The sequence below is a fragment of the Halichoerus grypus genome, chromosome 15, assembly GCF_964656455.1.
Source record: "Halichoerus grypus chromosome 15, mHalGry1.hap1.1, whole genome shotgun sequence".
NCBI classification, from domain to species: Eukaryota; Metazoa; Chordata; class Mammalia; order Carnivora; family Phocidae; genus Halichoerus; species Halichoerus grypus.
In genome coordinates, this window is record NC_135726.1 from 20,292,195 (window position 1) to 20,318,287 (window position 26,093).

The 26,093-nt window shown below is 39.8% G+C and overlaps 1 protein-coding gene across 2 annotated transcripts in view; it reads left to right on the plus strand.

The window, feature by feature from the left end:
* The window catches only part of CDH11 (cadherin 11), a 142,401-nt gene extending 139,486 nt beyond the window's left edge, over positions 1 to 2,915 (plus strand). For both annotated transcript variants that reach the window (XM_036095796.2, XM_036095799.2), the window contains one exon: positions 1,594 to 2,915. In XM_036095796.2, the coding sequence (XP_035951689.1) occupies positions 1,594 to 2,090 (497 nt within the window). In that variant the 3' untranslated portion in view covers positions 2,091 to 2,915. The remainder of the gene's footprint in view (positions 1 to 1,593) is intronic.
* The last annotated feature ends 23,178 nt before the right edge of the window (positions 2,916 to 26,093 follow it).

A 26,093-nucleotide genomic window follows, 5' to 3' on the forward strand; every position in this document is an offset into this window, starting at 1 on the left:
CGGAGAGACAGGGGGGAAACTTAACAAGCATTCGGAGCAGAGTTGGGGGAAGGTTCTGATGAGCACATTGCCGACAGTGCAGGACTACGCAGCAGCAGCTGTCTGGGGCTGCTGCAGGGGGACATCTGACAAGGTTTTGCAGAAGAGGAAACTAGGCAGAGGCCTGGTATATGAGCAATGGTTTGCTAAGAAGAGGAAAGAGAAGTGTTGGGGACAGAAAGCATAATCAGGAGGCCAAAGACATGGTATGAAGGACTCAAGGAACTGGACAAAGGTTGGCCTGGCCAAGCTGGATCTTGACTCCTCTGATTAGCAGAGGTAATATCTGGGTGCAAGCCTCAGCTTATGGGGACCCTTAGGAGGCTTTTCCTACACTTACATCTCATCTCTGTAAGAACAGCGGTGTGCGCACGCTAATAACAACCACTGCTGGGCTTCAGGAAGAGATCACGTAGGAGAAAAATCAACCCATCTGGCATTTCAAACCCAAGGATTTCTGACATCAAATTTATGCTTGTTCCATGATGTTTGGTTCTCCATTGAATGAGTTGAGGGGGCCCAAGTGCATAGGGAAGAGCCAGTGAGTTCAGGTCAACAAAGAGTTCCTAAGAATTTTCTGGGTACCGGGTTGCTGTGTCCAGCCCTGGGGGAGAAAGGGAGCTTCATCCTTGCAGCTCCCGGTGATGGTGGACCCAGAGGGGCTCTCAGACCCCTTGCCAGATTCAGGCACAAACATTTTCTTTAGTCTAGCCACACATGTGGGAGAGTGTTGTCATGGAATATTGTAGAAGCTTCTTGTGGAGGTGGAACATGGAGAATTAAGCACTGTCTTGGCTTTCCTTTCAAGTGTGGTTCTGCCCACTCATCCTAGGTTGTCTGAGCGCAGTGGAATCGCCTCTCTCAGGAGGAACTAGAGCTGCTTCCTCTGGGGTTCAGCTGATGCTACCTTCCTATGTTTAAATAAATAGAGGAGATTTGTCTCCTGGGGGACATTATAAACTTCCCCTCTTCTCTACAGTGGTTTGAAGAGAATCCAACCACTTTTATGATAAGATTTCTTATTAAGGTAGAGTAGGATCACTGCTCCTCCCCATTCCCCCCAAACCCTAGCCCTCTGGTCAGGAACAAGCATCACCTCCTATAGAAAGGTAGGACCTGAGGTCTTGGAACATTCTCATTCATATGCTTTGGAGAGATAGCTGTCTTCCTTTGGAAAAAGAAAAAGAAAATACAACATAAGGCAGTTTTAAGAAGCTGCAGACCAGTCTATTTAGAATCTTCCTAATTCTTAGACAGATGACTTCCAAATAATGTCAGATTCATTTTTAAAAAGCTCAGAATAGTTTCAACTTGCTGGCTTGTTTGGATATCATATTTTCCTGGCAGCGTTTTGCAGAGGAAGAGCCAGGTGGAGGGCGGTTTTACACATCTTTGGGGATTCCAGGTAAAACTCTCATTTTGTAGACTCATAGACCGGTTCCTATTCTGAGCATGAGCACATCATGCCTTGCAGTAAGCAGAGTTCTCCTCCGGGAGAAAGCTCCAGGAATACTGGGCTTAACCTGTGCTCACTTTCTTGTGCTTTCCTTGTAGTCATCGTAGTGTTGTTTGTGACCCTGAGAAGGCAAAAGAAAGAACCACTGATCGTCTTTGAGGAAGAAGATGTCCGTGAGAACATCATTACCTATGATGACGAAGGGGGTGGGGAAGAAGATACAGAAGCCTTTGATATCGCCACCCTCCAGAATCCAGACGGGATCAATGGATTTATCCCTCGCAAAGACATAAAACCCGAGTATCAGTACATGCCTAGACCTGGGCTCCGGCCAGCACCCAACAGTGTGGACGTCGATGACTTCATCAACACGAGAATACAGGAGGCAGATAATGACCCAACTGCCCCTCCTTATGATTCCATCCAAATCTACGGTTATGAAGGCAGGGGCTCGGTGGCTGGGTCCCTGAGCTCCCTAGAGTCTGCCACCACAGATTCAGACTTGGACTATGACTACCTACAGAACTGGGGACCTCGTTTTAAGAAACTAGCAGACTTGTACGGTTCCAAAGACACTTTTGATGACGACTCTTAACAATAACGATACAAATTTGGCCTTAAGAACTGTGTCTGGCATTCTGAAGAATCTAGAAGATATGTAAACAGGTATTTTTTTAAATCAAGGAAAGGCTCATTTAAAACAAGCAAAGTTTTACAGAGAGGATACATTTAATAAAACTGCAAGGACATCAAAGTGGTAAATACTGTGAAGTACCTTTTCTCAAAAAAAGGCAAATATTGAAGTTGTTTATCAACTTCTCTAGAGAAAAACCACTTGGCGTACAAAATATTTAAGTGAAGGAGAAGTCTAATGGTGAACTTACAATGAAGGGAAATTGTTTATGTGTTATGAACATCTAAGTCTTTCTTTCTTCTTTTTTTTATTTGTCAAAGAAGCTTCCACAAAATTAGAAAGGACAACAGTTCTGAGCTGTAATTTCGCCTTAAACTATGGACACTCTATATGTAGTGCATTTTTAAACTTGAAATATATAATATTCAGCCAGCTTAAACCCATACAATGTATGTACAATACAATGTACAATTATGTCTCTTGAGCATCAATCTTGTTACTGCTGATTCTTGTAAATCTTTTTGCTTCTACTTTCATCTTAAACTAATACGTGCCAGATATAACTGTCTTGTTTCGGTGAGAGGCTCCCTATTTCTATGCCATTTTTAATGTATCTATTTGTACAATTTTAAAGTTCTTATTTTAGTATACATACAAATATCAGTATTCTGACATGTAAGAAATGTTACGGCATCACACTTATATTTTATGAACATTGTACTGTTGCTTTAATATGAGCTTCAATATAAGAAGCAACCTTTGAAATAAAAACAGATTCTTTTTTAATTCTGGGTTTCATTCTTAACATTGAAAAAAATTAAGTATTTCTAATGACTCATTTATATTTCTCATTTAAGATAATTGTGATCTTTTCATAACCCTATTTATGAGCTGTTGCGTGCTGCTTTTATTGTTTATTTAAAATCAAATCTGTTTTGCAAATGTTTTTTTCAGACAAGATTCTGTAACGCCATGTAAAGCTTTCTTGTACGTCCTCAGTGTTAGCGTCCTGGCTTCCCTCCGCGTACATCTTCTGAAAAAGAAGGATGCTAAAGATCTAGGTCAGTCTCTGATTTTGCAATACTTGATATATAATAGGCGTTTATCTTGCCTATCAGTAATTCAGTGGCTATGAGAGATGAATCCATGAGGAAATGAAAGGATCGGAACTCGAAACTTCCAAGATGTGGGTTTTCTGCCCCATACTGAACATTTGGGGGTTGCGGGAGTGAAGAGTCAAAAATACAAATTTGCCACGTGTAGTTATCAGACATCCGATGTTACTCTGTTTTTCCCTACTTTGATTTTGCCAGGCTATCATAATGACTCTGACACTTGAAACTGCTTATTTTTTCCTCCTGTGATTATAACTCCTCATAAAATAATGTGGCATTTCAAATTTTGATAAAAGAAAGAGCAATTCATTTCCAAAACTCAGTTTTAAAATATGCTTTGGGCAATAAGCTCAGAATGAGGGCAGGGACCATGGTGTATTCTGAGGGTCAATTCCAGTATGCCTACTGTCTCTGGAAGTCCCATCTAGCTGCCTGGGGACTGGGACTTCCATGAAGGGCATTTCACCTGTTCCTTTAGGCCAAAGGTCAAAATGTAGCAATACTCGGGGAAAGATCACACAAAGTCATGCTACAAGTGTTTTCCCTCTTTCCCCCTAGACACAGGGCACATGCTTTCTCCTGGATTGCAGACAATTTTTAGATTTATCTCTTTTTTATTTTTACTTTATTGTGAAAGTTTGTTTCAAGCATTTCTTGATATCCTGCTACATCCTATTTTTATGACTCAGTCAAAATGCATAAAAAGAAAAATGTTTTTATGAAGTGCTCACTTTCATTTTCCTTTGCATTTAAATCAAATTGTCTCAACCCTTCAGTGGAATAAATTCTGTGGACAATGTCACTTTGGAATCTTTCATTTCAATGAAGGATTGTACATTCTCAATACTTCCATAATTGCAGGTTTTGTTCATTTTTTATATAGTTTTTGTAATCCAAAGAATATTTTGCTAGATTTGCACAGATCTCCAACTGAATTTGAAATAAAGAAATAATTCAAAAGGAATATGAATAGCACTTAAACAAGAATACAGCTGTAAGTAACCCCGTCACCATGGATGATCCTTTTTGTCTAGGAATGTATTTAGATTAGATTTGACAACTACATTTTTACATTTTTATGTTTAAGTTTAAAAAAAAAGGCTGTCTAATTTTTAATAGTTAAAATACGTGTTTTCTTTTTTTTTTTTCCTTTTTATCTTCTCTTTTTTACTTTAAGCCTCTATTGTTTGTAGAACCCTCTTAGAAGCTTGGAAATAAAATGTCTTTCCCGACTAGTGGAGTCCTCTTTCATTTGGAACATATTGCCTTAAAAGCAATCTTCGTTTAAGTGGTTCTTCTTTATTTCGATATAGAGTAATTACTGCTTTATGACATTGATTCAGCTAAAGAAGGAACACTTTTCTGTTCTTCTTGTCCTTGAGTAGTGGCTTTTGTTTACATTCATCATTCATTCATTCATCCATTCATTCATTCAATCATTAAAATCTTATTTGGTAGACCCGGCTATCGACTTCAGGATGCACAAAGAATCTTGCTACCTTCCTTGATATCTTTTGGTCTTCCCAACCCTGTTCCAAAGTATCTATCCTGTTGTCTTGTAATCACCTATTGATCTCTGTGCCCACCCACCTTCCCAGACAGTGCAACAGGATACTTTCTCTCCCTGAAGGTTGAGGGAACAAAATATATAAGAGATATAACAGGAGATGGTGAGATGTTGACCGTGTATGAGGAGGGTAGGCCAATTGCAGCAGTTCTGAACAGATCTTGTGTTTAGCCAAATTATATCTTATATGCCAGTGTTCCTGGGGATGGTGGGGAGGAAAAGAGAGCAGATGACCTACATGGCTTGGAGAAACTTACTAAAAATACACATTCATGGTGCCCAGAGAGTATCACTCTGCACAGCAGGGGGGACCCAGTCCAAAATATTTTCAGTTGTTCCTAGGTGATTGTGAGTATAATTCACCTCTTTTTGAGAGCCTCTGTAGGACAATGGTGGTGAGTGGAAGGGAGGAGGTGAATTGGGATCTCTGAGCACAGGAGTGGCCAAATCTATGTGGCAGGCAGTATGGAGGACAGATTAGGAATATCACCTACAGGCAGTCCAAGAGGGTTTTTATGAAAGCTAAGATAAGATATAATCAGGGCCTAAAATAATTCAGTAAATAGGGGATGGGAAGGAGGCGAGGCTTCTCCACTTCTGCACTGCCATTAGCCTGGTCTAGACCATCCTCACCTCTGACTCGGAAGGACTGAGACAAACCCATAGCCATTCTCTCTGACTTCCAACTTCTTCTCCACAAAAAAGCCAGAAAGATACTAACACACAACTCAGATCACATGAGTCCATAACCAAAACCTCTTAACTGGTTTCCAAAAGTCTTGAATAAATTCCAACTCCCTTACTTTGTTGTTTTACATGACCAGGACCCTGCTAACCTGTCCGACTTTATCTCAACCCATTCTCCTTCCAGTGCACTATGCTCCAACCACGCTGGCCATCCATCAGTTAGTTCCTCTACAGACAAAACGGGCTCCCTTTCCATTCAAAGTAGGCCATGCTTTGTTGGTTTCCTTTGTATCAGCTGCAACTCCTTGAACTTAGTTTACTTACTGGCTTTTCCTGTGGGTATGGGTCTGACTGCCACAGCAGAGTATAGGCTCCAAGGACCAGGGATTGTGTTTTCTTAAGGTATGCCTAGTTTGCATGGTGCCTGGAACACAATACGTGTGCAAGCAATATTTCTTGAATGAATGATGGCACATCAATAAGGCAGATTATCCAGATGTGATGGCTGATTGGAGAATGCCAATATGATTTTAAGCTGCTTTATCTGAGAAATGGAGTGAATTGTGATCTTGGTGTCTGTGGTGATGAATCCAAAAGGAGAAATGAGTTTGTGGGGAAAAAAGTTGAATTAAGTTTGGGTTGGACTTATAAACTGGAGGTGCTTGTGAGACAGATGGGACACTGTCAGGTAGGTCATCAGAAATTGGGATTTGCTGCTAGCACCCTACACAGGTGGGTTGAGTACGTAGAGTAGAAGTCATCACAGGGCCCTGAAAGTCTCTGGAGTGACTGTTTCTAAGTAGAGCTCACTGTTCTCTGCCAACTGAAAGGCGTATTTCGATGGTGAAGTAAGTCCGTCCCTCTGGTGCTGACAAGTAATGCTGACTTTAGTTTTATTAATACAGATAATTAGTAAGCATAAACCTTATTCATGTATGTCAAATGCTTTGAAAAATAAGAAAGGCGTATTAATTAATTCACTAATTCTTTTCTTCAATCAGTGAGGCCTTTTTTTTGAGCTCTTGCTGTGTGGGAGAGCACGTATTAGGCGTGAAAAACTGATCTCATTCCTGTGAGAAGGCAAAGTATGGGCTCTACTGGCAGAGATGGTGAATGAGAGGCTAAGTGTCTCTCCCAAGCATCACAGGAAGTGGTTGTCAAAGCTGGATGCGAACGGGTCCCATTTCTGCCACCTCAGTCCAGGGGTTTATCCTTTAAACTTAGGTTAAAGAGCCAAAAACGTCATTCTTCATCATCAGTGATTCAGCTGAGACAGTGGTGGTAATGGGATGCACATTTCCTCCCTCCATGGGTTTGGCTTCTTACTTTGAATAGCCATTGGCCGCAGAGCTGGACAACGGGATCTAGTCAGACCTCTCATTGCCTAACCCGCCTTCTACGTCCAAAGATAAATGGGACAAGATCGCACATTGTTTCAGCTGGGGTTTGCATGTTTCTACAATGTGAATGTTGAAAATCAAATTTAAAAAAAAACTGATTAGGCATTTTATAGTTGTTTGTATTATGCTTCATACAGAAATTTGATATTTCATCCTATGGGATTAAAATTGTGTTTTTTTTTTTTTTTAAGTCAATGTCAGGAACCTCTGTCAGGTCCCAATGGCCTAAAAGTGAGAACTGAATTTTTATCTTGCAGACTAACTCAACTCATCATTTTTTTAATAATCAAAGGCTACCATCTCCAAAGGGCCTTCTTCATTCCAGGTGTCCATACATTTTAAACATGATTTTATAGTTCTTTGTCACTTTAATCACCTAACTAACTGCCACTACTTAGCTACTCGTCACAGGCTCACAGAGCCAATGCTCCCCTCGCACTGCTCAGAGCTCAGATCTTCTGCTCAACAGTGAAAGCAACGTACCCCTTGTTGGGTGTGGCACTCAATACACGCCTGTCTGTATACGGCTCCAACAATGACTAGCTGTGTGACTTCAGACAGTCATCTTGACCTCTCTGAACTTCATTTTCCACAAACATGCAAAGCAAATAATTTCCACATTGCCAAGTGGTGGCAAAGGATCAATGAGCTCGTTTCTAGAGTTACTACCAGTTCCTAGAACAGAGGAAACACTCAATAGAAGGGAGTGATTTTATTGTTAGTGTCCATATTTTTTTCCCTGTTCCAGATTTCAGGACAAGGTAAGGGAAGAATTTGCCACCTCCTGCTTCCCATTTCCTCTTCAAAATCAACTTACTCTCATCTCTCTCCTGAGCCAAGAACAGAACATAGCTTAGCACATGGTAGTTTAGTTGAGGCAGAGAACGAGCAAGTTCCCTACCACCAAACAGAATTTTTTTTAAATTAAACTAATTATCTGATCAATGAATTCACTTCTGTTTGATTGCAATATGTAGCATAAAACTGGCAAAGCAACATGTAAAATAGCTTTTAAATATTTTATTAGAAGACAATAAGTAAATTCACATGATTATGAATTGTATTTAACTGGATAGAAACTATGTATCATATGGTATTTGAAATTTGGATGAGCTTGTCAAGAATTGCAAAAACTGACATTTCTAATATAAGGAATTTCATATTTGATATATTTTTGTTCATTTGTTAAAAAAATGGTCTCCTTTTTTATAGACATAATTCTCTGAAAATATTTAGATTCAAAGACATACAATTTCATTAGAATACTTTTCTTTCATAATAACTCTGATGAGTTTAATTTAACCACAATTTTTACTTCATTTAGCACTCAGAAAATTGGAAATTATTTGATGCTATAGTAAACTTCTCCTTTTTAAGTTTTTTTTTTTTTTCAAACACTAACTGGCATATGGAAGAAATAGTAATGCTTGGAAGTACAATTTTCAAATAATTTTCTGTCATGAATTAGTAATGAGGTGGTCAGTTTGATGATGCTGACCCACCAAACTAGATTAGACCTCCTGTGGGGCACCCACCTTTTCTTTTCTACATTTTGGATTTTCAGCACAGAAAAGGCACTAAGTAATATTAGGGGCAGGAATATAGTAATGGATGGATAAAGGGAAATAAATTCTTCCTTTCATGTTCTAGATTTTATAGAATTCTAAACTCCTAGAAATGGATAAGAGAATTCATCTAGGTATCCTTCCTTGCTCCCTACCCCCATGTTTTGATAGTATCATTATAATGATTTGGATTTAGATTTTACGTGACTTGATACTCCTCCCAGGACAGTCACCCAACACACAACTCAGATCAATTGGTCCAATACCCTGAATGGATGGAAGTGCTGTCAGGTGATGTATCTGACTTGCTAGCCCTGAAAAAATTTGCTTAATTTCTGTGGGTCTCATTTTCTTTATACAATAGGGATATGTAATCTCTGTCTGGCATGGCTCCAAGAATTCCAGAAAAGGATGACCTAGAATAGGCAATAACCTAAATGTATAAATTGCACAAATGAATGATTTTATTGTTGCTGTGCTTGCTGTTATTTGGACTTTTTCCTACTGTAAACTGGATCTTTCCAGCATCTGTAAATGCTTCTGGAGTTAACCTCAGATCCAGAAGCAAATTTAAGGGACTCTGGATTCTCTTTGTAAGACCTGATCTGTTGGCCCCAGGGTAGGCTTTAAAATGGGGACTGCATCATGTTGTGCAGAGATTATGGCCCCAGGGGTTCTTCCAGCCCAGCAGCCTCAGCACCAGCAGGGAAATAGTAACTCCTAGGCCCAGGCTAGGAGGGCTCCTGATCCCAGTGGTCCATTGTTTTCTAAGTGTGGAATATGCATTTCTGAATTTCTGATGGTTGGAAGAAATGGTTTTAAAGCGACATTGAATAACAATACACTTTAAAGGGAGAAAGGTATTCCCTTTTAAATTACTAAGCAGATAATCTGCACACAATTCTCCCTCTGTCTGGAATCCACTTCCCCCTAAGATGGCTCATTCCAGCCTCCTATTCCCTGTCCACCATATTGCTCGTCTGTCATTCTCCTCAGAGTGACAAAGACTGTCTACTTTGACCAAACTTTAATCAGGCTCCTCTGAGTCCTCTGTCCCTATAGGCCTGAAATTGGCCATTCTTCTGTCTTTGTAGAATCTGCTTTGAGCAAGAATCCTGCTAAGCTGGTGTAGTGAAAATTCCCTACCCTTAGTATCTGACTACTCTCATTCTTAATCATCCAAGTCTATCTTCAGCAAGAATCCTGTTGAGTAGGTCTAGCAAGAATCCCCCTTACTTAGATGTTTCCTCTTAGTAATTTTCTATCCACTGATCCCCATCTGCTTCTGTGATGGAAATCCCCACTTGTCCCTGTCTAAGCTGGATTTGAGTTCTTGCTCTCTCTCCAACTAGAAAATCCCATTGTAGTAGCCCTACTTGAATAAAGTGTGCCTTACCGTCTTTAACAAGTGTCATGAATAATTTTTTCTTTAACAAGAGCACATATTATTTTCTGATATTTTTATCTTTTCAATGCACTGTTTACTTTCAGTAAATGTATTTACTCTCTAGAATGTAAGCTTCATGGGGAGCAAAGACTTTATCTTTTTTACTGTGTATCCTGGAGCCTAGAACAGAGCCTGCTATGTTGTAGATATTCAATAAATAATTGTTGACCTCTTAGGGGTGTTGGTTAAATTTTTATTGCTCGTTCTAATGGAGTAAGGGATAGTTTGAAGTTGTGTGTCTAACGATTATAGATTCCCTTTTTGAAAAGGGAAATAAAATCTCAAGATTAAAGTCTGCAGCAGCAAATCTGTAGCTAGAATTTAATAAAATGGTTTTCTTCCCATGAATTTATTGTGCAGTTACCTTCTGTACTATGGAGAGTTTTCCACTCATAGCCAATAACACAATGTTTCCTTTTAAAATTGTGATACTGCAATTTATAATGAGAAATATTATGTTTAATCTTCTTCCCCTTTCTGGCAGCATTCCTAAAACCCTTTGGATTTCTTAAGTGATGAAAACAACCAAGGTGGCTTGTTCAGTTAATGAGATGACTTTTGGACCCCACTTAAGGATGAGGGATAATTGCCAGGAGAACCAGCTATTTGATTAGAGGGTTGGAAGTTTAAGGCCCCCTGCCCAGACCTCCAGGGAGGGGAGAAGGGCTGGAAATTGAATCAATCACCAATAGCCAATGACATAATCAATCATGCCTATATAATGAAATAAAAAACATAAGGACAGGATTCAGAGAACTTCCAGGTTGGTGAACACATGGAGATTTAGGCAGAGTGGCCACTCAGAGAGAGCATGGAATTCCTGAGCCTTTTCCCCAGATCTTGCCTTGAGCATCTCTTCCATTTGGCTGTTCCTGAGTTATAACCTTTTATAATAAACCAGTAATCTAGTAAATAAAATATTCTTCTGAGCTCTGTGAGCTGCTCTAGCATATTCATTGAACCATGGAGGAGGGATGCTGGAACTTCTGATCTATAGCCAGTCAATCAGAAACACAGGAGACAACCTAGGTTTGTGGTTGGCATCTGAAATTGGCAGGGTGGAGTGGGAACAGTCTCACAGGACTGAGCCCTTAACATGTGGAATCTGACACTACCTCCCAAGTCAGAATTCTTAGTGTCAGAATTCAGTAGGACACTCAGCTGCTGTCCATAGATTGCATAGATTGGGGTAATCTTCCTGTCCCCCACATTGGAATTGGCTGCAGAAACATTTAAAAGTACATCTGTTTAGATTTAAAAAAAAAAAAAAAAGCTACTTAAGATAAATATAGATTACATAAATAGCACATCTGTTATTCAGGTATGCTGATTGGGCAGAGGGTAGGTGGTGAAGGGCAATGTTGAATTCACTGGTACCCTGGGAGTTTGGACAACAAAGATGGTGTCCAGCCAACCCATTTTACGGATGAGAGAACTGAGGTTCTAGAAGATAAGATAACTTGCTTCAAGAATCAGAGCACTGAGAAGAGGATCTGGAAAAGAAAATGAACTTCTCCTACTTGTGACCTCACTCTCAGTTCTAGGAAAACTAAACTCCAGTTGCCAGCCATCAAGTCATTTCTTACTAAAGGAAAGAAATGCCCAGATACAAGAATGACCTTCCCTGCATACCCACCATTGCTCTACTTAGATGCCACCTCCTCAGAAAGCTTTTCAGTGATCACCTTATATAAAACGACACCTAGTCCTTGTTACTGAGTCTCTTTCTAGCTATTTATCTCATTTTTCCCCTTTCTTTGCACTTACCACTACCCGACATTATAATGAATGCCCGTGTATTGTTTGTTTGTGTCTCCCACCTCACTGTAGTGACAGTCCCATTGAAGACAGTGGCTTTGTGCTGTTCACCTCTGTTCACCCAGAGTCCAGAACAGTGCCTGGCATATACTGGGGCTCAATAAATAATTGTTGAATGAACCAATAAATAATGATAAGCATTATCAACACTAGGCTTTTAATTTGTAGTTTTGAGTGAGAATTTTTCATTCAGCTTCTTCTTTCAGTCCTATTTATTAATAGCAATGATGTCAATCAAATGAGGATCAGAAAGGATATAACCACATCACTCCTTTAATACAAGGATTTCGGATACTGCTGGGTAGTAGGTGACCAGCAATTGTTAACCCTGTATGAGGGTTGCCCTCTAGCTCTTCTAGCATCTGAAAAGCTACAGCACCAAAAGCTAAGCATCCCCAGTGCCAAAGAAGAGACTCTAAACGAAGGGAACACAGCCCTATGTGAGTTGCACAAAGGGATCTTCTGGCTGTTTTTGCTCAGGGTGACAATGTCTAAATGAAAGAAAGTGTCAAAATCCCATTCTAATGACCCACAAGGATGTGGAGAGCTTTGCCATGAAGTGAGTTTCTAGTTAATGAGATAGATTTTTTTTTTTTTTAAGATTTTATTTATTTGTGAGAGAGACAATGAGAGACAGAGAGCAGGAGAGGGAGGAGGGTCAGAGGGAGAAGCAGACTCCCTGCTGAGCAGGGAGCCTGATGTGGGACTCGATCCCGGGACTCCAGGATCATGACCTGAGCCGAAGGCAGTCGCTTAACCAACTGAGCCACCCAGGCACCCAGATTTTTGTTTTAACTATGATGGATTATTAAACCCAGACTAGTTGGCAGAAAGGAAGCTCCAATAGTTGCTAGTCATTCTGCTAAATATTTAACATCTGCTCTTACGTAATGGTGTGTAACACGCACATGATTCTCACACTCAGAGATCAAATGGTCTATTTATTGGCAGCCTACTCTGTCCTAGAAATTGGAGCCGTTTAATATTCATAGTGATTCCCTTTCAATTATTCAACGTTACAGATAAAAGTCCAAATAAATAATGTACTTTAGATACCACTGATTACGTGGGATTTTTTTTTTAAATTTCCAGCAAGATGACTGAAGTCCTAAAGATCCAAATGTCCCCTAGCCATTCTTTTGTTTCTTTGTTTGCTTATTAGAAACAAGTAGAAGCAGGGCTCTCATGTGGGGTATTACTAATAAACATGGTGACCACATGTCCTGGTTCTTCCCAAGACAGTCCTAGTGTTTGTAGTTGTAGAGTAATTTTGAATAGTGCCCCCTTTCATTCTCCAAAGTGACCAATTATGGGTAATCATTTTTATGGTCCTCCTACCAATAATTTTGTCCCAGTGTGTTAACAGCATGATAAGTTTCCAATGGCCTGGAGAGACTTTTCCCACAAAGGCAGAAAGGTGATTAGCTACTCTAGGAAGGAAAGAAAAAAAAAAGGAACATAAACTTTGATCTTACTCATCTTAGAGAAATATTCCAGCCTATCAACTTCTCTTTGTAGGTTTAAACTTTAAGGCTGATTAAAAAAAAATAATAATAAACTTAACCCTCTTCCACAGGATATAGAAATACTAGGGAAAAAAAAGAATATTGTGTTCATATTGTTTATACAGTTTTATACTTCCTATATTTAACATAGAAGGAGTATTCAATATCAACAATAGGCTTTTTAAAAAAACACTTAAATTGCTACACAATATTACATTATATGGATGAATCACCACTTATTTGTACACTAAATTAGCAATATCTATTCAACACCTTACTACAACCTGGGCATTCATCAGGGAAAACAATAATAGTGAAATAGACCAAGTCCCTGCCTTCATAAGGATTAAGTTCTACTGGGGATGATCAGGCAATAATTAAGTCCTGACACAGTTATATAACTTGATAGGAAACCTGGTCCTTGATAGGACTTGCTTTCTCCAACTAATAAATGTTCTTCTGGCTTTACTTTTGTTCTTGTTCTTGATAATATCTTGCCCTTATCCAAGACCAATTGATTCAGAGTAGAATGGTATTTACACATCTGTATTTTTTTTAAAGCAGTGCCTTATCTAGCAGTATCGGATCCAGAGGTAAAAGGAAAAATTAGTAATACCAACTGTATTTTAAAAGTTGGTATTTTTTTCATCATGCATTTTTTGCATTAATTTTGATTTTCTCAACAAATTTGGGTTAGATTCTATTTATCTTGTTAATTGAGTTTTTGGTGCTCCCTTAAATTTTCCACCCAAGGCCAGTGTCTCAGGGGCAATGCCTCACCCATGGGATTCTAATGCCCTCGTTGTAAAGGCTGAGCAACTTGCTCCAGTGACTGGTGTAGGCCAACACATCTCAAATTTTCATGTTCATGTGAATCGATTGGGGATTTTGTTGTAAACTGACTCAGTACGGCTGGGGTGAACTGGAGGTCATATGTCTGTAACAAGCTCCTAGGTGATGCTGTTGCTTCTGGTGTATAGGCCGCATCTGCATAACAAGGTTCTGAGCTATTCTGAAAGGTGTAAGATAGAGCACACATCATATGCACACAGAACCAAACTGAATGTATCCCACTGAAGGCAATCCCCTTCCACATGGAGTAAAGGTAAAGTGGACAAGGGAGCTCTCTGTGGTGAGTCATTTCATAACCCACAGGACTCCCCATTAGGTAAATTGAGATGTGAAAAGCCAGCAGCTCTATGTCCAACACTCCTCTGGCCATTACTATTGATCAGGGGATGATATCATTCCTGCCAGAAGGTGACCCAAACGCAGTTGCTTGGAAATACCATCGGTTGCCTGCCTTACTTTATGGAAATACCATTGGTTGTCTGCCTTACTTTATATCCCGTTAAAATATTTCCTTCAGGTCCCCAGTCAAGCCTGCCACTTTGGGATGAAAAAGTTCCTCTCGGGCAGCTGTCCGCAAGCAGGACATCCTACCTGGAGTAAGTACCAACCAAACTTTGTTGCTTTGGTGTGATTCCTTTAGCCCAGGATGGGGTGAGCTGCAACCACCAACTCTGACTGGGAAAGTGTACAGGTTTATATCTCAGACCACAATGTTAGTCCTGCAAGAAGTACTATTTTCTTTTTTTCTTATAAATCTATCTATCTCCATGGGGTATGTCCATTCTGCCAAAGTGGAGGAACTGAACCCCAGCTGTGGTTGCCCCTGAATTTCCTACTCTAGGTTGCACTGAAATCCAGAAGCCTTCTGGAAAATGGGGCAATGACCTTTGATCTCCATCTCTATGTAGTTTCAACTTATATCTTCCTTGTGCAAGCCACACTGGTCTGAGGAACTGGAATTGTGACTTCCTAGAATATAGAAAATATCTAATGTCCAGGGTCTCACTTCCTTACTCAGCCCATAACCCATCCCCTCTGACATATGCCCAATTCCTTGGGGTCATGGCAAAGGGTAATCTGTGGGTCAGCTCAGTCTGATGGACATCACACCTTTTTGTCCTAGTCAAGAGTGGAGGTGAAATGTTGAATGTATCCCTGCTTGCTGTTATTATTTCTTCATTGGGTTTAATCTTTTATACAATAGTTTGAAACAATATTTAGCTTTAGGCTATGTCTACTTTCTCCACGGCAAATATCCTTGAGGCCAGAAGCACAAAACATTTTGGCAGCCTCTTTAAAATATGATAGAGTGGGGCAGAAAATATAAGGAGAATCAAGTCTGATTAATATTTAGCTAAAGTATTCTACTATATCATTCTGGTGGTGGGAGGGGGCAGAAAATAAGCATGATAAATCAGCAAATGCATATATGTGTGTGTGTATATACATATATATATATTTATAGTTATAGTTACAGCTAAAGTTATAAAGAGTTATGCAGTGACAAGTGGTAAAGAGAAAAAAAATAAACTAGAGAAAGTGGAAAGAAATTTTCAGGTGGAAGAGAAGATGCTCAAATTTTATATGGTCCGGCCGGGGAAAGCCTCAATAAGAAGGTGATATTTGAGAAAAACCCTGAAGGGCTGAGCAGCTAATCACACGGACATCTGGTGTAAGAGTATTTCAAGTAGTGGGAACACCAAGAGCAAAGGCAACTGAATAGAGAAGGGAAAATATTTATGTGAAATAGGGCAAGTAAAGGGATCATATATTTAACATCCAAACAACTCACATAAATCAGTAAGATACTTATAGATACATGAGTAAAGTTTATGAACAAACTACAAAAGAGGAAATATAACTTAAAAAACATAGAAAAATCACGTATATATCCCCAATTAGTAATCAAAAAATATATACTAATCTAAGGTAGAATTTAAACTGCTCTATTTCAGTGAAAACAAGATTAAAAACAGAAAATGTTAAAATTATAACAGTAATACTGGCAAGAATTCACAGAAATAAATACCTTAATGTTTTGACAATGGAAGTGTAAACTGGTATACTTCTTTGGAAAATTAATTTCGCAAATGTCTTCGTGAACCACATTGTCATGAGCAGGCATTCTACCTCTGAAAATCTACCCAGAAATGTCACCCAAACATGGACAAATAGATGCTTGTATATATTCACAAGAGTGGGCAATGGTTTCGAAAGCAAATTAAATGTCCAGCAGCACGATATGAGCTCAGTAATTGTGGCATGTTCTCTCAATGAGATAATACGTAGCTATTAAACCTGATGATTCAAAAGTGATTTAGTAACATGGTGACATGACAGATGGTTTTGACACGTTAAATGGGAGTGGGTGGAGTCAGTTTATAGGATTATATGTGTATATTGATTAGAGTTTAAGCTTATAAACCACTTTCACTTGTGTGCATGTTCCTGTGTTTGTAGGTGTTTTATTCTTCCTCCATGTGGAAGAAATGATGGTCTCTCCACTAGTCAGAGTTGTTTAGAAAAACTGAACCAACAGGATGTAAATACACACACATACATATAAACACACACACACAGAGAAGAGAGATTTATTGGCTTGCCTGACTGTGGAGGCTTGGCAAGTCTAAAATCTGCAGGGCAGACTGGCAGGCTGGACACCCAGGGAAGAGTTTCAATTTGAATCCAAAGGCAGTCTGCTTGCAGAATTCCGTCTTCTTCTAGAAACATCAGTCTTTTTCTATTAAGTTCCTCAACTGATTGGACTAGACCCACCACATACTGGAGGGCGATGTGCCTTGCTCAAAGTCTACTGATTTCAGTGTGAATCTCGGGTTGCCTGGATGACTCAGTCGGTTAAGCAGCAGACTCTTGATTTCAACTCAGGTCATGATCTCAGGGTGGACCTTCATCAAGCTCCCTGTTTGGCAGGGAGTCCGCTTGAGGATTCTCTCTCCCCTCCCCCGCTCACTCTTGCTCTCTCCCTCCCTCTCTAAAATAAATAAATGTTTTGTTTTTTTTTTAATGTGAATCTCATCTAAAAAATACCTTCATAGACATGTCTAGAATAATGTTTGATTAAATATCTGGGAATGGTAGGTGACCTAGCCTAGTTGATATATAAAATTAACCATCACATTCTGCAATAGCTTGAGGTGTACATAATGCTTTAGGTCCATAATGCTAGAAAACAAAATGATGGTTCCAGCAGAATCCCACGGAAGACAGGGCTGGCTTGGAGAAGATGACAATCCCAGAGCCCATTCCAGTGGGCAGAGGTCAGGGTACTATGGAGGAGCCCACGTCACACGGTGGGTGGGAGAAGTGGCAGCCCCAGTTACACTATATAAATTGCTTTTTGGAGAAAAGTGATACAAGAAGAAGGAGGACAAGACAGTGCTGTTGAGGAACCAGGAGTCCTGACTCGAGTTTCCTGCAGATGTCCAAGCCAACTGCACAGAGTTTTCATTATGGCATTACTGTCTTCTCCTTGTAATCCTTTTATTTTCCAAATACAGACCTTTATTTGTTCAAAAGAATAAAGGGGGAGATAATAGATTTCTGTCTGCCTTGGTTGTACTACAACTGTAGAATTGTTTCTAGACATGAAAACCCCAGTTACCCAAACAAAATAAAACAAAAACAAAAACAAAAACAAAACACTAACAAATTGACACCTGTCTAAGTGGTAAAAGATTTTCAAACCATTTCAAAAGAATAAGGGCGAAAGGTTAGAGTCTTGTTAGATTAGAAAATAGACCTGTCTGGACATGTTTAGGACTAATAATAATCCCAAAGATTATCCTGTGGGGTGGGGTGGGGCTTCCTCTAGTGGGTTGATGGGCAGGAATAATAATAAAAAATATATATTTTCAGTGTAAGGAAGGAATGAGGACTATGGAATTTATGTCTTTGGAAAACAATAAGCTCCTCATTACTGGTAGTATTTAAAGAGATGCTACAGAATCACTGGTGAGGAGTATTGCTTATCCATATTGTCTGGGATGAGGAGAGAATCTAAGGGTCCTATTTTTTTTTTTTTTTTCTAGTTCTAAATACTCTTACCAAGCACAGGAATGTTAAGGTTGGGTGGGGCTACTACGAGGGTAATACAGGGGATATTACAGAGCCTAACACCTATATTTCTCCTTGTAGCAATGAGTATTTTTATATAGCCCCCTTGCAAGAAAATCCAGCTTTTTTCCTCCTCTGCAAAAAAAGAACCCCATGGAACTTTAATATCAAAATATTTCATGCTTTGCCTTTTTGTTTTTCTTGCAGAATATATTTGAGTATCCAACCTTGCATTTTCAGAAGGTATTGCTCATTTTGACAAATTGCCAAAAAGGGGGGCATTTGAAAGCTAATTTCAAATTGTTTTTCCATAAGGCCTGGACCCATAACTATTCAGTGACTTCATCTCCCCATGATTTATGGGCAGAGATGAGTCAGTGGTGTTGTCCAACTAAATGATGGTCTCTTGTGGATTTAATTCTCACATATTCTTTCAAAATGTGTACCTTTAAGTCTTGACATTTGTTAAATGCTAAAATCACATTACTCATTTACAATGAGAACTTTTTGAGAAAAATAAGAAATTGAAGGCAGCAGACACAAAAATCTATTTATAACACATATGAAGAAATGTTAAAAACCAGTTTGGCAAGAAGGGACCTACCAGCTTCAGTTTCTGCTTTTATAGGTCAAAATAGCCAAGTATTGGCAATTTCAATATAAAAAGAATTAGGAGGAGGAGGTGGGGGAGGAGGGGAGACAAAGATGAAGAAGAAAAAGATGAGAAGAAAAACAGTAAAATTAAATGTTAATTCAATAACAAATTAAATGACACATATTTTCAAATATATAAATTGAAAATATGAGCAACGATAATGATCAAAATCTCAATTGTAATGAAAATATCCTTATGTAAAAAAAAGAACCTCAACCTGTTCTTCACACCTTATACAAAAATTAACTCAAAATGGTTAATACATCTGAATGTTAAGGCTTAAAACTATGAAATGTCAAGAAGAAAATATAGGAGAAAATACTTGTGACCTTGGGTTAGACAAAGATTTTTTAGCCTGATGTATAAAGGAAAAATCTGATGAAGTTTTACTTTACATTTATGAACTTCTGCTCCTAATGAAAGGACAAGTTTCAGACTGGTTAAAAAATAATACTCACACTCACATATTTTGTTAAGGGACCTGTATCCAGAAAACCTAAACACCTCTTAAAATGCAATGATTGTAAAACAATCAGATTTTTTAAAATGCATGAAAGATCTGACCAGATACTTCACTAAAGAAGATGTATAGATGAAAAATAAACACACGCAAAGATGCTGAACAGAATTCATCGTTAGAGAAATACAAATTAAAGCCGCAATGAAAACCACTACTACACACCTATTAGAAGAGAGGACATAAAACACACACAAACAACAAAAATACCAAGCAAGTGTTGGTGAGAACATGGACCAACTGGAATTCTCATTCAGGGCTGGTTATGTGCAAAACAGTACAACTGATTTGGAAAACCTTTAAGCAATTTCTCATAGTTAGATATACCAACTCCGAAGCATTTAAACAAGTGAAATAAAACCTATGTTCACACGAAACCCTATATGCAAATTTTACATTGGCTTTATTCATAATCACTAAAAACTGGAAAGAGCTTAAAATGTTCATAAACTGGGGAATTAGTAAATAAACTGTGCTATATCCAGTAACAAGAAGGAACTATTGACACACTTACCAACATGGATGAATTTTGAAATCATTTATGCTCAGTGAAAGAAGCTGGGCTCAAAAGGTTACATTCTGCATGTTTCCATTTATATAACACTCTTGCTAAGGCAAAACTATAGGGAAGTAAGCAGACCAGTGTTTACCAAGGGTCGGGGCTGGGGGAGAACTTGACTACAGAGGGAGATGGGGGAATTTCCTTCTATGTCTTAATTACAGTGGTGGTCACATGCCTGTATTTGTCAAGAGGAGCAGAACCATGTGGTTAAAAGTGTGAATTTTACTGCACATAACTTACACCTCAGTAAAATAAATGGGGAAAAAAATATTAGGCTACGACACTTGTCGGCCTTAGTAAACAAGAGCATCTCTACCCTGTGCGACCCTCCCAGCAGGCTTTGTGGTCCAGATCGGAAACCCCAGAAGGTGGAGACCCAGCCACTAGGCATACCTATGTGTACTTAACATCGGGTGGGCCTCCCGTCAATGCCAGACAGCTTCTCAAGCTGCCATCATGGATTCCTCAACTCCCATTAATCCCATTAAGAACAAGCCGATGACTTTAATTTGGATTCCTGATTGAACTATAAAGAGCACTCCATCTGCTTTGTAGACTAAGCAACAGACAGGCCAACACTTCCCAGAGAGGAATTCGCTTAAATGCTCAAATTGGGAAAATGGGAAACAGAAGATGCTGGTGCCAAACCTCTGGTGAGTTAGGGAGGGCTCCTTTAGGCCAAGCGTGAGACAGAACATTTTCTTGATATACCCATTTATCACTTCTAGGCCCATCTGGCATTTGTGGGGCAGGGGCTGCAGAAAGGTGACTGCATCTGTGAATACGACCAATAAACGTCATTTCCATCATCCGTTCATGCAGTTCCTCTCCAGACTTCCAGGCTTGCCCCAAGCAGTCCTGTTCACGGACTGCTTCTATAGTGGGCAGAAAGGGGTGTCTTCCAACAGGTAGCTGTGTGCTCACATCTTACTTGCTACTTTTCTTAAATTAAAAAAAAAATAATAATACATTGTTTTGGTAGGAAAGTAGAACTTGTAGTGACCTAGGGATACTAAAGAACTCTCAAGTCCAGAAAGCTGTGTGACGAAACCAACTATCAAGCAGGTAATCCCAGCTACACGGATTCTGTCTTTGCTCGCTCAGTTTCTTTACCTCGCTCATCCTCAGAGGCAGAGCTTACATGGCCAATCTGGTTGCTTGCTGCCTTTGAGGTCCAAAGTAAGGAGGAGAGTGGGAAATAAAATACAAATGAGGCCCTTAGGATGGTACTAGGAGAAACATTGTTCAGGGACAGGCAGAGAGAGGCAGGCGAGAAGTTACACTGTGTGAAGAAAATGGACAGAAGAGAAAGTAAGACTTCACGCTTCATTGCCGTGATCCACATTCAAGATAAATCAGAAAAAAAAAAAGAAAAAAAAACCCTGAGTTGGCTTGCAATTAATTTGGGTTACTCAACTTTTGTTGCTTTCAATTCTTTTTCTTGTTCTGCTCTAAATTTTACCAGCTCTCTGAGCTCTGGTCACAACTCTGATGGACTTTTTGCCTTAGACTTGGTCAATAAACTTGCCTTTCCCCTATTTCTTACTCTTTCAAATAATTGGCCATTGAAACACTGGTTTTGGGGCGCCTGGGTGGCTCAGTCGTTAAGCGTCTGCCTTCGGCTCAGGTCATGATCCCAGGGTCCTGGGATCAAGCCCCGCATTGGGCTCCCTGCTCCGCGGGAAGCCTGCTTCTCTCCCTCCCACTCCCCCTGCTTGTGTTCCCTCTCTTGCTGTGTCTCTCTCTGTCAAATAAATAAATAAAATCTTAAAAAAAAAAAAAAAAAAAGAAACACTGGTTTTACCTTAGAAATGATTCTTCTTCTCCATACAGGTGCCATCACTGTTCTATGTGAAGAAACTTTTGAAACAGCCTCCTCAACCATCTATCTACCTACCTAGTCTATCTTCATTAATCCTTTCCCTACAAGAGTGCCCCAAAAAATCTTCCTAGAATGCGTATCTGATTAGGATTGCCAGTTGCTTAAAAGTCAACACTGCTTACAGAATGAAATAGAAACCAACCTCTAGCAAGGTATTTGAGATCTTCCATGATTTCAATCCAGCCCCTTCCATCCTCATCTCCCACCAAGCACCAAGAAATGCTGATCTAGCAGAAGTCCTCAAACCAGATCAGGCTCCATTTATTGCTTCTCACTGTCTTTGGGCATGTAGATCCCATTGCTTGGAACATTCTCCCTGTTTACCTGATCCTCCAATTTCTGCTCCTCCTTCCTTATCACTTCAAGGCATCATCTCTTTTCTGGAATCTCTCCTCTATACTTCTTTGGCATCCTAAGTTTCTGATCACCCTCTCTCCCACAGCATAAATAAAAGAGGACATTGGACTAAATTAATATTAGAAAAATATTTATCCTAAAAGGATCATTATTATATGGAATACATTAGCTTCTCTTTGTTTTAAACCCCTCATTCCAGAATAACATCTTAGTTCTTTTGAGAAAAGGTAATTTAAAAGTTCTGCTTGAGTTTACTTTTCCTTATCAACTCTCCCCCAAAACATTAAGTCCCCAACTCTACCCCCAGTGAATTATGTAGCCACCTTATAATGAATACCACTAGCACAAATTATAACCTACTTTTTAGACAAGTGTATAAATATATAATTTATATATCATAAGATATGAATTTAAAGTGTACAACTCAGTGTTTTTTAATATATTGACAGGGCTTTGTGATGATGAGCACAATTTAATTTTAGAACATTTTCAGCCCCTTGAAAGCAGCACTGTATCCATTGGCAGTCACAACCCATTGCTCCAAGCCCCACTCCACCTCCTGCTACTGATCAATTTTCTGCCTCCATGCATTGTCCTATTCTGAACATTTCATATAAATTAATTCATACAATATAGGGTCTTATGTGACTATTTCTTATATGTCCCATATTTCTTCATTGGAAATAGGACATTTAGATAACGTATTATAGCAATATATTGTTTCTTGCATGTCTTGTAATTTTTTGGTTGAAAATTAGACATTTTAAATAATATGTTGTAGCAACTCTGGTAACTAATCTCTCCCAGGGGGTTATTGTTGTTGCTCATTTGCTTGGTTATGAATTTGTTTTGTGACTTGGCTGAATAATTCTGTAAAGTCTTTTCCCCAGTAGTGTGCAGTTTCCAATGTCCTGCTCAGACTCCCCCAGCCGCCCCCCCCCTTTTTTTTTAAATCTTTAGACAGGCTGCTAGTGCTTGCCCTGGGTCAGTATTAACCATGTACTGGTCAAAAGTTGTGCATAAGCCCCCTGGGCCAGTTGTATTTTTATCCTTTTCCACTGTATGTGTGTATGGCTTGGAGGCTGCTATCAGAGTTTAAGGAACTTATGGCATTTTGCTCCATGTTCAACCAGGTACTCGTAGATGGGAGGTTCCCTCTCTCAACTCTCCTGTGAAGGTACTTCCATGGGCATGCACACAGTCTTCCAGAATGACAAGGTTGAGCATGGCTTTTTTTGTAAGCCTCGTTACCTGGAGTTGCCTCTGCATCAAAGTACGTAGCGTTTGGTCAGAGGTTGTGTTTAAGCCTCACATTCCAGACAGGCTTCTCTGCTCTGTGTGGATGGGTCAGTGTGTGGTTTGAAAAATTCTTTCAAGTTCTTTCCTGCTTGCTCCTGAGTGGGTTTAGCCTAACACAGGTGCACAGCCTTCTGGACTTCCAGAATTGACTCTGACCTTCCATTCTGTCGGTTTCCTGGGTTCCTTCTATTAAGCTTCTGTCAGCTCTGCCATTTTGCTTCAATCATGGAACTACCAGCCACCTCTGAATTGTTTTCCACAAAGATCCCCTTTGTTTTCTGCAACACTCATTGTCTTAGTCCTTTTGGGCTGCTTAACAAAAACAAACATTGATTTCTCAGTTCTAGAGGCTAGGAGTCTGAGCTCTGGGTGGTGCCAGCATGGTTGGGTAAGGACCCTCTTCCTGGTTCATAGCCAGCACTCTCTCACTGTGTCTTCACATGGTAGAAGGGGCTAGACATCTCTCTGGATCCTAGTTTGTGAGACACTAATCCCATTCCAGAAGGTTCCATCCTCATGACCTAAGTACCCCCAAAGTACCATCACCTTTGGGGGTTAGGATTTCAACATATGAATTTTGGGAGGACACAGACATTCAGACCATATCACCCATAGGCAAGGAAGCAGAGTGTAGAGCTCTTGTCCATACTGTCTGCCTTTCCTCCAGGACACAGCACGGGAACTGGAGATGGGACCCACTTTCCCCAGAATGACACAAATGCTCTATTATTGAGCACTGTGGGAAAGTGGAAGCCCATGGTCTTCTCAGCTTGCTTCTCCCAGCCTGGAACCCCTCTCTAGGACTGCACTGGGGTGGAGGTGATGGAGAGTAGTTGATGGAGGGTGGTGTGAACAGGAAGCATTCTTGACCCATCCACCTGAAATAGAGCTTCCCCACAGGAGTAAAGTTTAGGTAGAATACCTCTCAGTCACTATTGACTGGAATAGAGCATAGAGCCTTTATGACATGGGGCTGGGGATAAAAACCACAAGCAGCCTGTCCCTCCCAGGTAGGCTGGTAACCCCAGACTGTGAGCCTTGGAAGGCAGAGACTCTATCTTCTTGGGGTCACTTGTCCAGAGTAGAGTGCCCGGGAGAGAGTTTCTGTTATATGGGGCTAGGGGGAAAGGAAGCCGGTCTTGGCTCAAATACCACAGACTCTTGCTTTTTGTATTGAAATTTAGTAAATTTTGTTAAATACACATTTCTTCATTTGAGTATGCCGTTGGGAAAATTCTACACACTTTAAGTGATTGTTTTTGTTTTTTATAATTTCCATCAATTAAATTGTTCTTTTGCTGGGGAATGAGTCCACTGAACTACTTACTCCACCATTTTAGAAGTTCTAGAATTATTTTTTTTCCATAACAAGTGCATAATATACCTAACTGGGGAATGAGTGAATGCTTTTGTCCATACATGATCTCTATTTGCTTACCTTAACACTTTGATTTTATCTATATAAACTTCTCTCTTAAGCTTAGATTCCAAATTTACTCCTCTCCCAACACATTCAGTTTCCATATATCATTCTGTTCTTTCTATGAAAATAAATATAGTTGCAAGTGTTTATTGAGTTCTTTCAAATCCTGGCTTTATTTCTCTGTAACAGATTTTTATGGGCTTAGCATATGGAAGGAGCTTGATAAATTTTAGTTTCCTCCTTTCTTTCTTTCCTTCCTCCCTCCCTCCCTCCCTTCCTTCCTTCCTTCCTTCCTTCCTCCCCTCTTTCCTCTGCATGTCTTATCTGCTACACTTTAGGTTTAGGTGCTAACCAAACCTATCTTGTCTCTCTTGCTAGACTATTTGATCTCAGAGGGTAAGGATACCTATTTTTCTTTCTCTGGATTCCCCATAGGCATGGCACTATACTTTTCAAGTGGCAGGCACTCAATACATGTCTGTTTATTGATTAATTATACAAAGTGGGGGTGCTCATGCTGGCATTCTTCCAGAGGGATTGAAGAAAGACAGAAAGTGGTAAGAAAGAGATCCCCCCATGAGATTATGTATGTTTTAGCAGCAGATACAACTGCGGAGGAGGCTACCAGGCAATCTCAGTTACCTGGACTAAATGTTATGCTTGATCAGAGGTACATGAGAGGTGGAGGCAGTGGGAGACCTGGGCAACAATAAGTATATCATCATAAAATGTGGGAAGATTGAATGCACTGGCGTTACTAAACACAGATTGCAGGAGTTTATGGAAATCTTGCCACAAAAATTTCTGGGGTAGCAGAAAGGCTTACAGTGAAAGGTGCAAAGACCTTTCAAAAAGAGCTGATATTTGCACTTATGGAAACCAAACCATGGGGCTTGCCAAGAGAGAGGGTTAGGTAGGAGTAACAGCTGGATCAGAGCAGAGTTTGGATTGAACACATTGGGATGGTCTCCTGAGCACAATGCAAGGGTCAGAATCACCAGACAAGCTACAGAAATACGTATGTTTATTGTATATTAAAATAGCCAGACTCTCCGTGCTCTGTGGGTGGGCTGGATGGAAATGACCCTGACCAGGAAGGGAGCGAGTTGGCCTTGGAGTCTGATGTTGCCTGTGTATGTGGGCTGAGAAGACTCAAGCACAAGTAAAATTTATGGGGACCCAAGTCTGATAACGAAGGAAAGCAAATGGAGACATCTGGGCTGTGCGCTTCTATGCACA